Raw genomic sequence first — 17349 nt, 5'->3', positions numbered from 1 at the left:
AAAGTATTATTCATCCCAAATGCCTGCCGGCAAAGAGTATCAGATTGCGCTGCGACTTGATCAGGTAGAGGAATGGATGTGTGGCAAAGAATCTCTTGCGTCGGATTGCCATTACGGGCATGATGCGAAACACTGTGAACAAGCCGTACAAATGCCCTTAGATATACGTATGTACATACAGATAGATATATTGACCCACTTATATAGATAATTATTTGTTTATTATAAAACATGCTTGGATTAGTATAAAAATAGTTTTTAGTGCCATAAATTGTCATCGTGCGCAGTCTTAAATTCGAAATGTTTCATTTGGTTTCTATTAGGGTTCGCGAGATCGAAGATGCTGTTTAGGGTCTGGCGAAGCTCCCAGCAAAGAGAATCACGCCCCGCCTGTTGGCAATGTAATAAATAAATGGATGATCGGCATGGAATCGGATGGGTTCCGGCTGGAACATGGGCATCGAAGCAAAGCACATGACCATAGCTATAAGAAGAGAAGACATAACGGAAGACAAGAACAAAAAACACACACGATTAGTCCAAGTCTGAAATGATATTGGAGCTCTAATGCAATGATTATGATGATGATTGATAATGATGGATACTACTAGATAGAGTCTAAGCAAAAGTAAACAAGGAATAGATCACATTAATCTGCATAGAAAGCAGTTTATTGCGGAATATCAAATGTAGAGCCAATAAGAGACACTTAAACAGGAAAATATACCGATTTATATACACAATTATTCATATAGAATAGAAAATCTTAAATGAAATTGAATAAATATTCTTAAAATGCTTGAATTTTGCCAGCGAACAGCGGCGCAGCGTCCTTATTGACTATGTAATAGAGGAATGGATGAACGGCATCAAAATAAATGGGATCCGGTTCGATGATCATCATTTCACACATGACTGGAAGAGCTATACGAATGAATGAGAAGACAAAGCATAGATGAGGCACAGTGAATGACGATTGCAGGATTGAATTTGGGGATATTTATGGAGGATTGATTGGAATGTTCCACTTTATAAACTTTATTAAACCATGCAGTAATACAAATATCTGATGGTGCTTACAAAAGTTGTACAATATATTAATATAGATATAATCCAATTAAAATTGTTGCCCTTTGCCCGCAAAGAGCACCACGCCCTTTCTACTGGCTATATAATAGATAAATGGACGGTTCACATGGAACTCAATGGGTGGTGGCTCGAGCATACAAGATGTTAAGCGACACATGATGATAGCTGCCCAAAATAAGAAGATTAAAGACAAGAGAATAGATAGGTAAGACCCCATATAATTACGATATGAGAGATGAAATGAGATGGATATACGATAGTCGAAGACTAGACTTAGGCTGATGATAGCTAAGAAAAGAAGCCTATAGAATATTAGCATTATTAAGCAGTTCATATAATTAGACTAGAAAAGAAAGAACTAAATCAATGCTATATATAAAGTTTATCATCTACTTTATAGATTAAATATGAACAGCATTTTACTCTAACGGTAGCTGGGGTATTAATGAGATTTATAAACCAATTGAACATTAATTTACAATTCAGAGTCGTGATTAGATAAGCGAACAGAAGCGGAGGATAGACTTGGAGACAGAGACAGAGAGCGAGCGAGAGAGAGAGAGAGAGAGAGAGAGAGAGAGAGAGAGAGAGAGAGAGACAGAGAGAGGGAAAGAGTTTCGATTGGCCCTTTATTAACTTGACAAAAAATACCCGTAAAGATTTCTAAATAAGTCTAACTCTAATTGCAGCTTCTGCTCGTTGACTTTGCTTATGCCCTTGCTAAAGCTCGTCACGCTGGGCTGTCGCTGTTGTTGTTGCGGCGGCATCGAGTCGAACGACGGCGCCCAGAAAGAGGGGCAGCTGCTCCCTGTGGTTCAGCATAAAGATGAATGGATGATCGGCATGGAACTGGATCGGCTGTTCAATCGAAATGACACTTCGCTTCATGCGCACCACGGCGGCTAGCAATGAGAACAGACAGAATGAGAGACAGAGAGACGCAGACGAGGTGTGCAAGGTGGTGCGGAGGATGAGGATGCACAAAGCGAGGCCCATAGGAGAGTGGCTCAACTTACCCGTTGCAGCGGCTGCCTCGGTGCCCAGCTCATTGACATCGATGAAGGCCTTGTGTATGATAGCCGAGACCTTCAGCTCCTCGGGGCTCTTCAGCATCTTGCCGAACTCGGCCTGGTTGGAGAAGAGGCGCGTCATGCCCAACTGCAAGTAGATGAGGCGTCGACATACACATACACGCGCCAGGACAGAAGTCACCTGCTCACCTGCTCGAAGACGGGCGTCAGCTCCACCTGGAACTCGGCTTTGAATTTGGGCAGCTTGACAACCACTTGGTTGCTCTGCAGCTGCTCGGTGATCTTGGAGAGGGGCGTGCCGCGTAGCTGCTGCTCCAGCTGCGGCAAGCCCGTCTTGCTGTTGGGCAACAGGATTAGCATGGACAGATTGGAGTCCTTGTAGGGCAGCTCCAAGGCGGCGGCGTTCAGGTCAGGCAAGTTGGCGTAGCGGAAGCGCTCCTTGACATTCATCATGGGCACCTCCACGCCCTCGACCTCATTCAAATGGAATCGCTCATTGCGCGTCGCGTGCTCCGGGAACTGGTGCACCCAGTTGCCCTTGAAGTGAATCGCATTGATCAGCACCAGGCGCGTCTGCGCGTCCAGCAGGCTAGGTGGCACCAGATCCTTGATCAGCTTATTCGTTTGCTGCTCCACCCACGCGTTAATGATGCCCGCCGCCTGGACGCTGTGCGCGAACTCCACGTTCTCTGCCGCCGACAGAAACTGTTTCGAGAGCAGGCGGTTGAAGTCGTCATTCAGCTCGTAGTTCTGCTTCACGTAGATCTTATTGGCGATGCGCAATATGGAGCTCTTCTCGTACTCGGCGAGCACTTGGTGGAAGCTCTCGGCTATCTGCTGAGGATCGCTGGAGACCAAGCCAAGGCCGCGGTCCAGTTGGGCGGCGGTTTCGCCCTCGGCTCCCAGGCGAGCCATGGCCGCGCAGGTTTGTATCGAGAAGGGCGAGAAGACGACATTCGTGTTGGGCTTCAGTGCAATGAGACTGCCATACAAGTTGTTGGAAAATTCAGCGAGTCGTTGGGAGAACTCGGCCAGATTGCTTCCCTCTGTATTGGACATGATTTTCGTTTGCTGGGCAAACGAGTTCGGAAGCAACAACAGCAACAGAAACAGCAACAGCGAGTTGTTCACGCAGCCTGAAAATATTGTGAATGATGTCAGAGATTCAATAATGTATCAACTGCGAATGGTTCAAATTTTTTTATGTAATTCCCACTATAGTCGATGAGTCACCTCGTCGTTTGTTGTTCAGTATGTTTTTCTGGTGTTGTTTAGCCGTTTTGATAGTTGTTGTTATCGCCTAAACACGAGTGACAAATTCCTTTGGCTTGTGCGAGTGCGGCTTTCTAAATTGCGAACTGTGTGATTTATTTATTCAATTATTTTGTTTCTCAGTGACGAGCAGCGAGTCCCCTCCTAGTCTGCACAGGTAGGCGTCTGAGCACCAACTGAAGGCAAGCGCGCTGTTCTTTGCTGTTTATATAAACCTGTGCATGTGTGCGTGCGCTTTGGATACTTATCTGCTAACGCTCTCCCTCTATTTTGCTTGCTCTTTGTGTTGGATACGACTCTCTTTTCCCTCATCTAAAAGCAAGCGTTCGAAGCGCCGTTTATATACGTGTACTGCATTCAAATGTATGGCATCACACAATTGCCGGCTTTTCTCTCTTAAAACTTTTTACTCTCTGCTACTTCTGTTTGCCACATATGCACATTCATGCATTTTAAAATGTTTAGATCTCACTCTCTCTCTCTCTCTCTTCCCACTCAATTGCAAGCTCTCTGAGCTATGCATATGTGAGTGCTTTCAGATTGTTATATCTACATACATATGTATACATTTCACTCTCTACTACTTTTGTATGAAAATATGCTAAGCATAAGTGTGAGTAGGATATGTATGCTCTTCTCCCTCGTTCTGTTCCTATATAAATCCACTGCCAGTTCGACCGAGTCTCAGTTGCGATTTCACATTCTAACCCGCGCGCAGGCAATATAACGGGTAATTTTTAATAAAGCTCTGCGACAAAGAAAATGATGAAATGAATCATTCCAATGAGCACCAACCAGTGGTATAACATTTTGAAAAAAACTCCAATGTAGATCAAACAAATTTTAAGTGGGGCTTCTAAGAATAATAATAAAGTGTAAAATAAGAAGGCTAATATATATACATACACACACACACACACACACAAGTAAAATGGCACTTCCTCAGTTTGTGGAACCTAAATGTGCCTTGGCTGAACGAGTGAACTTTGCAATGTAACAATTGTGAGCCGGGACCGAGAGTAGCCCGGCCATAAACTCTATTTCGCACTATATCTAAAATAATGTTAGAATCTTCCATTCATCTTTATTTGACTCCTTTCCAGCTAGATCATGCTCTCCAACAAATGGCAGCACTGCTGACAACTGCGTGTCAGTCTCAATACACACTCACTAGCTATTGTGCGAGCTCAGCTTAAGCACATGTATATATGTATGTGTATGTAACGTGTCCGTTATTCCTTTGCTATTGTTGCGTACAGCGTGCTCTTTTTTAACTGCGCCTACTTGTGCGTGCTCTTTCAGCACACTCTTTCTTTTATGAGTAAGGTGCTTTTGCTCGTACATTTAATTTGACTTACCGTGTAATATAGAAACTTGCTGCATTTTAATTGCTTGTGTGGGTTTAGGATTGACTTATGATTTCTATTAAAATAACACCGCAAAAGTATTTTGGCGCACAAACGCGACGAACGTGTGATTCAAACTGAAAGACAAATGCTTAATAATCTTATTTGTCTGCTTATCAGCAGCTTCAACTCAAAATGAGACTGTTATTTGCAATCTTTTGAAAACAATGATAATATACATACATACAATAAATACATACATGTATTCTGATAAGCAGCAATTTGAAAGAAAAACCCCAATTTTAAGCAATGTTTTTGTTTTTATATTAACTTTTTATTGGATTATTTCAACTATATCCCTCTCTTTCTGCCTCTCTCTTTCTCATCGGTAGGCACTTTGAATTGATAATCAAAACAAACCACGCTAAAGTAAAGAGAGCCTTATCAGCTGCGATTTTTGTTCTGCTCACTGTTTGGCAATGAGAATTTGAATCAGTTCCTATTTGAATTTTATTGTCTCTTTCATTTCAGTTTATATGCTGTTAGGTGCTAATATAATTAGCTAAAGAGATTAACTCTTTTTAATTTTAAGCCAACTGTTGCTCTTTGATTGATAGGCGAATTTAAATTTATGGACCTCTCACTTTGCAGTTCATTAGAGATAACTGTTAAATAGGAGCAAGGAGTTCAGAGATAGCCAGGCGGTCTGCTCTTACTGCTCAGTATTTCAGCTTTATCTTATCTCGCATAGCGAATAACAATTGATGTCTGATTCACTCCGTATGGTATGGAGGTTAGTCTTTACTGTATTACATGTCGAGTCGGTTGGGCCTGCTATTCAACATTCTGTTCCCTTGATCGGTTTGCCTCACTTTCGATTTTACCAGAATTTATATGCAGTAAAAGCGTTTTATTATTATTAATTATAATGTGAGTCAAAATGCCATTAGTAAATTCAATTATACTGATTTAAGATCTTGGTTATCGAAGAGAAAGTTCTTCAGGCATAGTCAGTCTTTAAATTATCCAATAAAATCTTCAATTTTTTGTTTCTATTACATTTTCGTTTGTGTAAGCTAAGGAAGATGAGCCCGAGGCCAGATGCATGCAGCGACTTTGCCCGGCAGCTGTACACGGCGGCATTTGAAAAAGGTGTCGTGGGGCGCGGCTGCAATGCCGTCATCTCGCCCATCTCAATACAAACCTCGCTGATGCTGGCCTTAGTGGGTGCGGCGGGCAGAACGGCTGAGCAGCTGCGCACGGGCTTGCGCCTGGGACCCGGCGATCTACAAGAGATCGGGAGCTGGTATAAGGCGCTGTGGACGCAGCTGAGCAGCAAAGGCAAACGGATAACACTAAAGTCCGTGAATCATTTGTTTGTGAATGAAAAGCTCCGCGTGCAGCAGGAGTTCAACCAAATGGCGGAGGAGTACTTTAACTATAAGCCAGTGGCGTTGAATTTTGCCGATTCGACTGGAGCCACGCAGCAGATCAACGAGATGGTCGAGCTGGCAACGGAACACAAGATACGAGATCTCCTCCAGCCGAATGTGGTTGATGCGGAGACAAGCGCCGTGCTTGTGAATGTCCTGTACTTTAAGGGCCTTTTCAAGAAGCCCTTCACACCGGAGTGCACAACGCGGCACGACTTCCGCATCGATCAGCAGAGACGAGTTGAGGTGGATATGATGTACCAGGAGGATGTGTTCAAATATGTCGAGCTGCCTGAGCTGCACGCGCGGGCCATTGAGCTGCCCTTTGAAGATTCCGATATCAAGCTGCTCATAATGCTGCCCAATGAAACCAGCAGCCTACTCGAGCTCGAGCATCGGCTAGGCGAAGTTGACCTTGCGGATCTTGATCAGCGCATGCACATGGTGGATGTGGAAATAACTTTGCCCAGATTTTGCATCGAATTCGACTTGGAGCTAACAGAGACACTGATGCTGGTAGATGATGCAAATATATCTCATCTCTATTTGTGTTGCTTATCTATTGCATTATCTCTTATTTTGATAGCTTGGCATTTGTGATCTGTTTGGCGAGGCGGCAGACCTGAGTCGACTCTTCCAAGACGCCACAGGCCAGAAAATCTCAGCTGTTAAGCATCGGGGCTTCATCGATGTGAACGAGGCGGGCTGCGAGGCAGCAGCTGCTACCTGTAAGACATATATAGACAACTCTGTCTCCCGGTACATATGTAGTCTATATATCGTTTTGTCTGTTTCACAGATCTTAAAATTGTGCCCATGAGCATGATTATGCACCAGAAGCAATTCAAGGTTGATCGTCCGTTTGTCTTCTTCGTGCGCAATAGTAAAGCCATTCTATTTGCGGGTCGCTGTGTGCTGCCACAGTTGAGAGAAAAACGGGAGCCCAATTAACAAAATTAAGTTCAATAACCTGTATATGTATGTATATATATATGTGTTTGCTTATCTTCATTCTGCCTTCTATGTTCAGCTATTATTATCTGAAATTTATCTCGGATTTAATGGCTATATATTGAAATTTATATACTACTAATTTATTGTTTTTGTCTGTTGCCATTCAAATTCGCACTATCGATTCTATTTCATGTCGATAGTTGTGGCGGTTGGCGATGGTTGTCGTAGCTATCGATAGATTTGTCAATTTAGTGCAAATTAGATGACGTTAGATGGCGCCACACGCTCTTTTCAGAGTACCATCTATGGGACATTTAAATTTAAATAAACAAGCTAATTCAGCTGGCACCCGCTAAAGAGCCAATAAAATCGACAGAGTATACAGCCGCTGCGGCTCAGTATGATGTTAAACTTATAGTCTGAAAGTAGGGAAAATAATATAAAACTCATAAATTTGAATATTTCTACAGAGTAAACTTGCAGGCAGATATACCATCTATTGAGCTTTGAAAAATTGGGAATGTAGTTCTTGCCAATGTATGCAATGTGTGAAAGTTGAACTTTAAACACTCGGAGCTTTATATGATTGGCACAACAGGAGTGCAAGTGGAATAAGCTACTGTTGCAACCTGTTGCTGCTCTGGCTCTGGCTCTGGCTGAAATTAGCTTACCGTGTTAACTTAATTTGTTTCCAAGTCATATATACACTAAGAGGAAGGCAAAGAAACTTAAAATGAGTTACACTGAAATATTGTCTTAGGCGTAATGAGCAGGGATTCCTTTCAAAAGGACATGTGCAAGCTTACCAGGCTTTTTAGCTGAGTGCTCAGTTATTTCGTCTTTGGCCAGCATTCAATGTCAAGCTCGTAAGTTGTGACTGAACAACAGCGAGATGATGGTGAAGAAGCAGAAGCAGAAAAAGAAGAGTTGATGCAGCTGCCTTGATTAGTTTTAGTTGCAGTTGCTGCTGATCTCGAATGGGGATTGCCACTGAGTTACTTTGGCAACGGTTCGCGCCATCATCAGTCTCAATGGGCCTGGTGGTCATATGTTGTTGCTGTGTGTCCTGATGCACGTGTCCTGGCAGCCAGCTGGCAATAAATCAAAGCAGCTGCAGCTATCAATTCACAGCAAAGAGAGAAAGAGCGAGAGGGATAGGGCAAGAGGTAGAAATGGCCAGAGAGCTGCTGGCGAAATTTGAATGCCAGCGTTAAGTGACCAATGCATAAAGCACACACACACACACTGGTATACAATACAAACACACACACATACTAAAACGCACCAATACACATAATAGTGCATACACACACACGCACAAAACACGCGAAGCAAATTTGCTGCAATCAGCCTTTCTCAATACCCTGCAAAGTGAGCAGCATGAACTAAGAGAGGCCATATGTAACACATGTACAAATGTAATATAAACTATATTATTTAGAATGTAGAATAATGATTATATACATCAAAGAATTTAGCAGGTATGTATATAAAATATAGCACCTAGAAGTATATAGAATACAGGGTATATGATTTTCGCTACGTGTTTGTTTTTCACGTATATTCTTCGCACTTCTTCTTACCCTTTTCTTTGTTGATGTTCGGGCCAAGCTTTTTGCTGCTGCCTACTTTATGGCGTGGCGCCTGTACAGGTTGACCTCGCCCAACAGACAAGCATTTGGGAAAGAATGATTAGCTTGTAGCTCAAAGTGACAAATGTGAAGCTGAGCGAGGGCGGTTGGAGTAGTTGTAGAGTGGTTCATAAGCTGATGTTTATAGATAGATTAACCAAGTGTTGTCAATATATATATAATATATAAGTAATATAAGTAATCCAGAAAAATCACATTCAAATCATATGAAAATCAGCTGTCGCAGCAACAATTGCAGACAGCAGCAGCAGCAACAATTGCAGTCAAGTGAAATATAATCAGAGCGAGTTTTGCGCGCGTGTAAAGTGTTTTAATTAAAACCGCCTTTTGCCGCGGCAATTCGCCTTGGACCCGAATTTTAGTGGGGACTTGGCGTCGCTTCTGCTTCTTCTTGTTCGTGTCTAGCACGCTGCTGCGGTACACTAATTGGGGCAAAATCTGCGTGGCGAAGAAAACTTCGCTCTTGTTGTTGTCCCTAACAACCGAAAACACAAATTCTGCGTTTCGCGTTACCAAATTGAAATTGAAATGACGGCAGAAACCACAGTGGAAACGGAAGCGGCAGCGGAAACGGAAGGAAATGCGACGCGCTGCAGCAGCAACAGCAGCAACAAAAGCAATAGCAATAGCAACAACTGTGATAGCAGCACCAACAACAGCAGCTGCAGCGAGAGCAACAACAGAGGCAGCAACAGCAGCAGCAATACGAACACCAGCAACAATGAATACTGCAATGCCAGCAACAGCACTACGAATACCAGCAACAGCAGCAGCAACAACAGCAACAGCAGCAACAGCAGCATCAGCAACAACAGCAGCGTGGCGAAGAAAACTTCGCTCTTGTTGTTGTCCCTAACAACCGAAAACACAAATTCTGCGTTTCGCGTTACCAAATTGAAATTGAAATGACGGCAGAAACCACAGTGGAAACGGAAGCGGCAGCGGAAACGGAAGGAAATGCGACGCGCTGCAGCAGCAACAGCAGCAACAAAAGCAATAGCAATAGCAACAACTGTGATAGCAGCACCAACAACAGCAGCTGCAGCGAGAGCAACAACAGAGGCAGCAACAGCAGCAGCAATACGAACACCAGCAACAATGAATACTGCAATGCCAGCAACAGCACTACGAATACCAGCAACAGCAGCAGCAACAACAGCAACAGCAGCAACAGCAGCATCAGCAACAACAGCAGCAGCAACAACAGCAGCAGCAACAGCAATAATACACAACAACAGCAGCAACGCCAGCAATACGAATATCAGCAACAACAGCACCTAGAACAGCAATAATAGAAGCAACAGCAGCAGCAGCAACAACGCCAGCAATACCAACACCAACAACAACAGCAAATAAGAAGCAAATTTTAGTACTAAGGTGGCGATTGGCAATTGCAACTGCGCTACAAGGTTAAGCTGTGTAGGAGATGGCATTGGGGCGGCGGGCTGCGCAACGAAGAGGCACATTGATGTGGCAGCAGCTGCTGCTGTTGCTGGCGCTGACAACTCCTTGGCAACGACAACAGTAGCGCTTAAATTGGCAAACGCTGGCAATTAGGGAGGTAAAAATCGAAATAAATAAAGATGAAGAAGAAGAAGAAGACAGCGAACAAGCAAAAGGGCACGACTAGAAGATGTCGTACATATTCCACTCATTCTACGCAGCTCTCATAGCTCTCTCCCTCTCTCTCTCTCTCTCTCTCTCTCATGGCCAGTTCGACTCGACTATTTGATGGGCTATACATATAAGGCCTTCTCTTGCCTGTCACCAACAGCTGCACGAATGCATCATGCTCTGAACAAATGAAAAGAACGAGATAAACTTGCATTCATAATTCAATGAATGCAACGCTGAACAAATTCAATATCGATATGCAGGAGGACAGCACAAAACTATCGAGTGCGGCAGCATTCGAGCATCGATATATTGAGTATCGAGTATCGAATGTGTCTTTACTTAGCTTTACAGCTAGATAGAGATGTATGCAGAGCATTTCTCAATTGATTGTTAAGCTTCCATGAAGCGGCTAAAGGGGGCGTGGCAAATCGAAGTATATATCTATCTATTTCCATTGCTGTCAAGCGCAGCAAGTTTGAATATTTTTCCGAGGGTCGAGAACGTTGCAGCAGGAATCACTAGAGATTGATCCTTTCTCTCCTGCTGCATGTGAGAGCCGTCCTCAGGGCATATAAACCCCCTACTAGACCCCCTACTAGAGCTGGCTTATCTGCTATCTGAATAGCTCGCCAGTTAATATACGTAAGCTGTTCGTTTATTTTGAAATCAGCTACAAATATTCTAAAGCCAAGAGGCAGAGGCTGCTGCTGCTGCTGCTCTGCTGCTGCTCTGCTTGGCCTTGGCTGGCTTAGGCATCTGCAGCCACCCGGAGCTAGGCGCAATTGTGCACATGTCAGTTATGTGTAGCTTTTCTTGCTTTCCAGGTAACTACAGGTGTGCCAGAGGTGAGCGTAGAGTTATAGTTGTGATTATTATAAATGTTGCTGCCTTGCAGCTGCCTGTGACAACTTTGGTAATTAAGGAATTATGTCATGCGCACCTTAACACACTCCGGCCAGGCAAAGAGTTTCCAAATCTCCTCTCCCCCTCTCTGCCATGGCATTCGCTTTGTGCACATTTTGTTTGCATATTGCAATTGGCATTTAATTTTCAGAAAGTTTCCCGCAGGCGTTTCGCAATCACATTTATCACAATTCCGCCAGGAGGGAGACTTGAGAAGGAGCTGCCCACACAGCTTCCACTTCTCGGGATCAGTTCTATCAGCCAGCTCTTCTGCTTCTTCTCGTTGTTCTATTCGGGCTAAATGTCAGCGCAGAGCTCAAAGTGCATCAGCGAAAAGCGAAAAGCAACAAATTTTTGCAGGAAACCAAATTGAAATTCGTATTGAGCAACCCAAAAAACAATTTTAAATGCACTTTCACTTGAAATACACACACACACACAAACACACACATACACACACACACTTTGTAAAGCTACCGCAAAAAGTGTTAATAAAAATACGTGTTTGGGTTGCAGACGTTAGCCATGAACGCTTCACGACTGCCATTGGCTCACTGTAACTGCAAAAAGCATCATTAAAACATGCAACAGAGCGAGTGATCGACCGAGAGATACCCTGTCTGCCAATACTAGATTGACAGCAAATACCATCCGACTAAAGTTAAGTTAAATAGGCTAACAACTCTTAAGGAAAGACATTTAAATGATTATATGTGCTCTTGCCTGACCTTTAGATACCCTGTATGCCAATATACAGTTCAATTTCTAGAGGAAATATAGCCAGACAAAAGGGGAAATATTACATATGTAACTCTACATGTCGAGCAAGGGTATTCAAAGTGCTATAAATATGTAAATATGATTGACCAACATATACCCTGTCATTGAAAAAAAACTAATGAAACCTTGGGAAACCTTCAATCAGCGGCAGCTATTGCTAAATTCTGAACCGAAAAATAGTACAATGCTGAATTAGACTATCGTGACTGACTACGAGATACCCTGTAATCTTGTAACTTAAGTTAGTAAATTATGTTGGACCTTAGATAAGATTCCCGCTATCATAAAAAATCGACGCAAAGTCAGCTGCGTAAGCATATATGACCTAGAGATACCCTGTATTTGAAAAACAATTTGGCTAGCAAATGTGAAAATCTTATTAGCTTTTACACATGTGTTTAAGCATAAATAAAAGCAAAGAGTTACAGTGCTTTAGAGCAACGTGACTGACTGAGGAATACCCTTTAATAAGGAAAAAATGAAAAGTCTGTGAGATTTCCAATATTTACAGGGTATCGTGAGGGGCGGCCCAACTATCTGTGTGCGTGTGTGATGTTGGAGGCGGAGATGTTAACGCTTCAGCGTAGACAGCTGCCATCGTGCGTATCTGGTCGAGTCAGGTTAATGAAAAACTTGGACATGTTTGCCAAAGGTTGTTGCTATCAATGGAAATGGGCGTAGCCGGGGACAGAGGGCAGAGAGCAGAGGGCGTGACTGTCGCCCTTATTCTCTCTCGCTTTTTCTTTTTTGTGGCTCTGTCAGAATGCAAAGTGCAGAACGTTGTCAACACGTTTGAACTGAAGTATATATAGAGAGAGTAGCTCTACTGGTATATTGAAGAGAATATCCAAATACATATCGTACTGGATTTCCACTAGATATTTACGAAATTGCAATAAATATAGTTTCAGGGCGCAAAGACCCAATTTGTGTCTATTTGACTTGGCCCGAGTTACATTTATTTGATTAGCTCGTTCGGCGCTCGACGTTCGTCGCTCTGCGTCTTATTAACATTTGTAAGTAGTTCGAGTCGAGTCCCCTCAGTCAATGCCGGTGCGAGTGGGCGAGAGGGCGACGCGGGGGCTCGAGCCAGCGTGTTGACAGACGCTGCCCCATTCGAGTGCCCATTTCGCAAGCTAATTGTAAGCCTATCAGTTACTTTATATTGGCATTTGGCATTGCGGTTCGGCTCGCAATATGAGTCAGGGCTACCTGGGCAGGAGCTGCCAATCGTTGCCTGGGCTACGCATCGAGGACGAAGCCGCAGGGACGTAAGGGACGGAGGGACGGAGGGAGTCGTGTCGTCGCCTACAGTTGCGTTTGTTTGTGTTACGTATTTTGTCTTCTTTTACTTTTTTTTGGGCGGTAGGGGGGTGGGTGCAGGGCTCGAGGTTAGTTCAATTTACTAACAGTTGTTTGACAGCTTCACAGGGGCTGGGGGAGCAGGGGCAGGTGTTTGGGTTTCAGACCTATGCCTAATAAAGAAAACTCTTTGTGGCATCTAGTTAAAATACAAACACAACTGTGGTTAGTTACGATTTAGGCCACGCCTGGCCAACTAATTGGAAATATAAAGCCGATTTGAATATCAACTCCCTAGGGTGAGTCGAATAAATTCTAATCAATTTTATTCATATTGGTTGTGAAAGCGTTTGATGATTCATTTAGAAATATGTATTTTTGTGGCGAAAATAAATGAAAAGTCAATTAAAAATTCAGTGAAAACCATATTGAAGTGGAAAATTACTGAAAATCATTTGAAACATAAGTGGACCGCTAATGATGAATAAGTGGAAAAGAAGAAGTGAAAATAGATGTAAGCCAACGTTGAAGAAATCGGAAAATAGATATGAAGCAATGAGAAAATCTAGTGTAGTCAAATGAAAAATAAAATTGAAAACAAGTTAAGACCCAAGTGGAAAACAATTGAAAAAAAAGAACATCTGAAGCAAATTGGGAACGATGAAGGATGTCCTTTCATTAGTAAAAAAGAAATCAAATATGAATGGAGAAACTAAGAGATATTTTGACTTGTTTACAAAAAGAAAATCCACTAAAGTCTGAGAAAATTCATCTATTTTCGCTAAAGTATTTAAACCCAATTCGGATTCTGCAGCCTGATGGGATATGAGTCGAACCTAACTAGACTATAACTGTCTCCAAGTTGATCAGTCTTTGTGAGGCTAAGAAAGAGTTTGAACTAGACTGGAGTTACTTATAGAGCGGCAGAGCCGCAGCAGCAGCTGCCTTAAGGGCTGCACGCTGAACGCAGTTGGCCAAGTCGCCTTCAGACGGGGCCAATTGGTAGCAGCTGCTGCGAACATGTTCTGGTCGCACAGCGCTTCCAGTCCAAGCGGCCGAAAAGCTCTGCGGTTCGAGTCCCGGCTAAGTGCAGAGGCAGAGGCAACGCTGCTAGAAGCTCCTGCGTTTCCTGCGGACGCAATGCGTCTGCGCGCTGAGCCGCTGGAAGGTTTGTTTTGGTTGCAAGCGGACGTGCAACGTGTTGTGTTTTGAATGCTGTGCGGCAAACAGTTGGCGGCAGTTAATAAAAGCCAGGCGCGAATCCAAGCACGAGCCAGTCAACAAATTGTGAGCGACGCGCGCGTCTCGCAGCCCAAAGCGAAAGCATTGAAAATAGACTCGAGCCTAATAAGGACTGTGACAGGAGTGAAGATATATATAAACAGATATACATATATATGTATGTGTGTGTGTGTGCAAAAGTGTAACTGTAATAAATCAGGTGCTTAATCAATCTCGTCGTTGACCTTTCGTCCAGCCGCAGTGTTTTTACAGCATTCGGCGATTAAGTATACGCCAGGTAAGCCCAACTAAATCTCTCTGACCCAGTGAGTGTCGCTAGGTGTGTGTGTGTGTGTGTGCGTGCGTGCGAGTTGCCGTCTTGCATTTTACGAGCGCATTAAGGACTTAAATGTCAACAACAACAATAGCAGCAGCAGCAGCAGCAGCAGCAGCAACAATTGCTGCCACAGTGTCTAGGTGTAACGGTCTGGCTAGCACAGTTAATACACAAATTGTGTTTACGATTGCCGTCGTCGTTGATCTGCTGACGATTGCCTAATGAAAATTTATTGTAAGCGCATTAAAATTTTCGAATATTGAAGGATTCCCGACAAGCTGCCGACTAATCCGCCCGCCTCTTGTGGGCATGGCGGGGCAGGGGAAGGGCAGCAGGAGGCATCTCTGCCTGGAATTCTGTTCGAAGTAGTGCTGTGCATTTTTATTACGTTGGCATGTGGGTGATGCTTCTGCTTCAACTCCTGCTCCTGCTCCTGCTGCTGCTGCTCCTGCTCCTGCTCTGCCAGGTGCTTCATATTCCTCCTGCTTCTGCTACATCCTGATCCTGTTTCCTCAATTTCTTACTTTATCATACTCCCACTCCTGCACCTGCTCCTGCTCCTGCTGCTGCTCTTCTTCCTGCTGTCCTGCACCATCTACATCTTCCCCTGCTTCTCTGATTCCAATTCCTGCCACGACTTGTACTTCTGCTCTTCCTCACAGTTCTCCAACTCCCACCAGTCCGCCGTCTCCTTCTGCTCTGCCCCATTGCTCTTCCTCCCTCGCCTTCTCCATCCAAAAAAAGGCACTTCAAGTTCTTTCTTTTTTTTGGGGCCTCGCCTGCAGCTTGCCTCGCAGCCACTTGTTTTGCAACTCAGCAATAAATTCAAAAATTGTGAAATAAATATGAATAAAGAAAAGAAAGGGAGGAAAGAGGAAGAGAGCAACACGAGTTGCTGTATTTATGTCCTTTTACATTTACATTGCCTTTTCTATAATCGGATTTGAATCCCAAGCCCAAAAGCTGTTGCTCTATTAAGGGATGTGCGTATGTGCGAGTGTATGTGTGCTGTGTGTGTGTGCTGTGTGTGTGTGTGTGCAGTGTGTGTGTTAAAAAGCAGTTAAGACTTCTTCTAGACAAGCCCGAACGGAATCTAGCGTTGGGATTAGGCTGAGCCACTGCCAGCCAGAAGAATGAAAAAATATGCAAAATATCAAAATCTGTGCATAATAAAAATTATAAAAAATATTTAAATAAATATTAGATATTTGTATGCTCATTCAAGGGGATGCAATAGAGTATATTAGTTTTGTACTAGCGACGACAGACTTTAGTTCTGACTCCATTAGGGGAGTGGCGGAAAGTAACTGTATAATCTAGGGGAAGCTCAGCTGCCATCAGCCTCAAGACAGAATGTTTCGGGTATCGACTTAAAGTCTATAGCTCTATTTTTCTTATTCACAACATTATTTTTATTCACAACATTATTTTTCGGTGCGCGGCATCTTCCAAAGCTTTGTAAGATGTGCTCAATTAGCCTTATGTATACAATTTTACAATATTTTATTTCCTTGATAGCAAAATGTATCTTTTCTGTTCTTAATTTAATTGGTTCGTTCAGGTTTACTTCAACTTTAAATTGCCAAATAGCAGCAGAGTCCATCTGCCTCAGTTAAATATCCGAAAAGTAAGTGAATGGGCATAACCGGGCAAGTTATAAGACACTCACAATAAAGAGATTTTTACGGCGTTATAAATCATCTTCTTCTAAGACCCTCTTCCTTAAAGACACTGAGTGTTGTTCCAAAGAGCTGAAGGTCCAACACATTTATAATCTCCATATGTATTGTATATGGATTGCTTTCAGTCGATTCACTTGTCACGCAATTCTTCACATGCTCATTTCACTCTCGTCTCATCTCACCCAATGAGCTTGATCATGCTAGGCCGACGCTCGTCGTTTTAGCATCCGAGAGGCTTTGCTTGGCGCAGATGTAGAGGCACGAGCAACTGCGCCAGAGAGAGAGAGAGAGAGAGCTGACATTTCTTCTTAGCTCGCGCTGCGCTAGTCAAATTAAAGATGAAAGCAAAATATTGCCCTTTAACATACTAAATATACGCTCATATGTATATGCTATTTGCAGCTGCCATTTATTTATTTGTTAAAGCTAATTAATGAAAAAACAAATATTATTTTGAATAATTATAAAACCTTGTTGCTAATTACATCTGCCGTTCAGACGTAACTTAATTGCATTCGCCTTTTTTTTGTATGTGAAAAATAAACATTTGAAATGTTTTTGCTTTTGCGCTGCATTTGCTTAGCCTTGAATTATGAATGCGAAAAGTTAAAGCCAGAAGGCATAAAAAAAAAAAAAACCAAAGAGCGGCACAACTTTGCGCTGTTTGGGTTAACTTATTGACTGAGCTTCCTGTATGCGAAGTGTGGCCGAGACAAAAAGCCAAGAAAAA

The 17349-nt window shown here is 43.1% G+C and overlaps 3 protein-coding genes across 12 annotated transcripts in view; 2 read left to right on the top strand and 1 right to left on the bottom strand.

Moving 5' to 3' along the window:
* On the bottom strand, positions 1–4886 carry LOC108653535 (serine protease inhibitor 42Dd). 6 transcript variants are annotated; one of them, XM_018104128.3, is made up of 4 exons: positions 4751–4886; positions 2310–3256; positions 2106–2247; positions 1–132 (listed from the first exon to the last, which is right to left on the bottom strand). In XM_018104128.3, the coding sequence occupies exons 1-4, from the start codon at positions 4773–4775 to the stop codon at positions 11–13; spliced, it is 1236 nt and encodes a 411-aa protein (XP_017959617.2). In that variant the 5' UTR covers positions 4776–4886; the 3' UTR covers positions 1–10. The 6 variants fall into 6 exon arrangements, with proteins under 6 accessions (XP_017959617.2, XP_089117371.1, XP_017959616.2 ...); XM_089261245.1 differs by lacking the exon at positions 1–132 and adding an exon at positions 187–484 and having other exon boundaries at positions 4751–4885; XM_018104127.3 differs by lacking the exon at positions 1–132 and adding an exon at positions 776–924.
* Positions 4086–7264, top strand: LOC108653536 (serine protease inhibitor 42Dd). 5 transcript variants are annotated; one of them, XM_089261241.1, is made up of 4 exons: positions 4086–4122; positions 5815–6687; positions 6758–6899; positions 6971–7264. In XM_089261241.1, the coding sequence occupies exons 2-4, from the start codon at positions 5824–5826 to the stop codon at positions 7120–7122; spliced, it is 1158 nt and encodes a 385-aa protein (XP_089117367.1). In that variant the 5' UTR covers positions 4086–4122; positions 5815–5823; the 3' UTR covers positions 7123–7264. The 5 variants fall into 5 exon arrangements, with proteins under 5 accessions (XP_089117367.1, XP_089117366.1, XP_089117368.1 ...); XM_089261240.1 differs by having other exon boundaries at positions 4087–4192; XM_089261242.1 differs by having other exon boundaries at positions 4088–4122; positions 5820–6687.
* A 7408-nt stretch (positions 7265–14672) lies between these two features.
* LOC108653539 (GTP-binding protein Di-Ras2) overlaps positions 14673–17349 on the top strand; it is a 49422-nt gene continuing 46745 nt past the window's right edge. Inside the window, exon 1 of the mRNA XM_018104135.3 lies at positions 14673–14898. The gene's annotated coding sequence lies outside the window, so the exon portion shown is untranslated. The remainder of the gene's footprint in view (positions 14899–17349) is intronic.

This window comes from Drosophila navojoa, chromosome 5 (assembly GCF_054131105.1).
Source record: "Drosophila navojoa isolate 15081-1374.11 chromosome 5, UAZ_NAV_1.0, whole genome shotgun sequence".
NCBI lineage: Eukaryota > Metazoa > Arthropoda > Insecta > Diptera > Drosophilidae > Drosophila > Drosophila navojoa.
This window is presented reverse-complemented; position numbering and strand designations above follow the sequence as displayed.

Excerpts from the sequence above, each read along its gene's own strand:
- LOC108653535 (XM_089261244.1), bottom strand. The coding sequence starts at position 4,775 with ATGCAGCAAGTTTCTATATTACACG. Across the intron at positions 2,248-2,309 it reads TGACGCCCGTCTTCGAGCAG|TTGGGCATGACGCGCCTCTT; the intron begins GTGAGCAGGTGA and ends ATCTACTTGCAG. Across the intron at positions 1,992-2,105 it reads CGAGGCAGCCGCTGCAACGG|CCGCCGTGGTGCGCATGAAG; the intron begins GTAAGTTGAGCC and ends TCTCATTGCTAG.
- LOC108653536 (XM_089261239.1), top strand. The coding sequence starts at position 5,526 with ATGGAGGTTAGTCTTTACTGTATTACATGTCGAGTCGGTTGGGCCTGC. Across the intron at positions 5,669-5,819 it reads TTATTATTATTAATTATAAT|GAAGATGAGCCCGAGGCCAG; the intron begins GTGAGTCAAAAT and ends GTGTAAGCTAAG. Across the intron at positions 6,900-6,970 it reads CGAGGCAGCAGCTGCTACCT|ATCTTAAAATTGTGCCCATG; the intron begins GTAAGACATATA and ends TCTGTTTCACAG.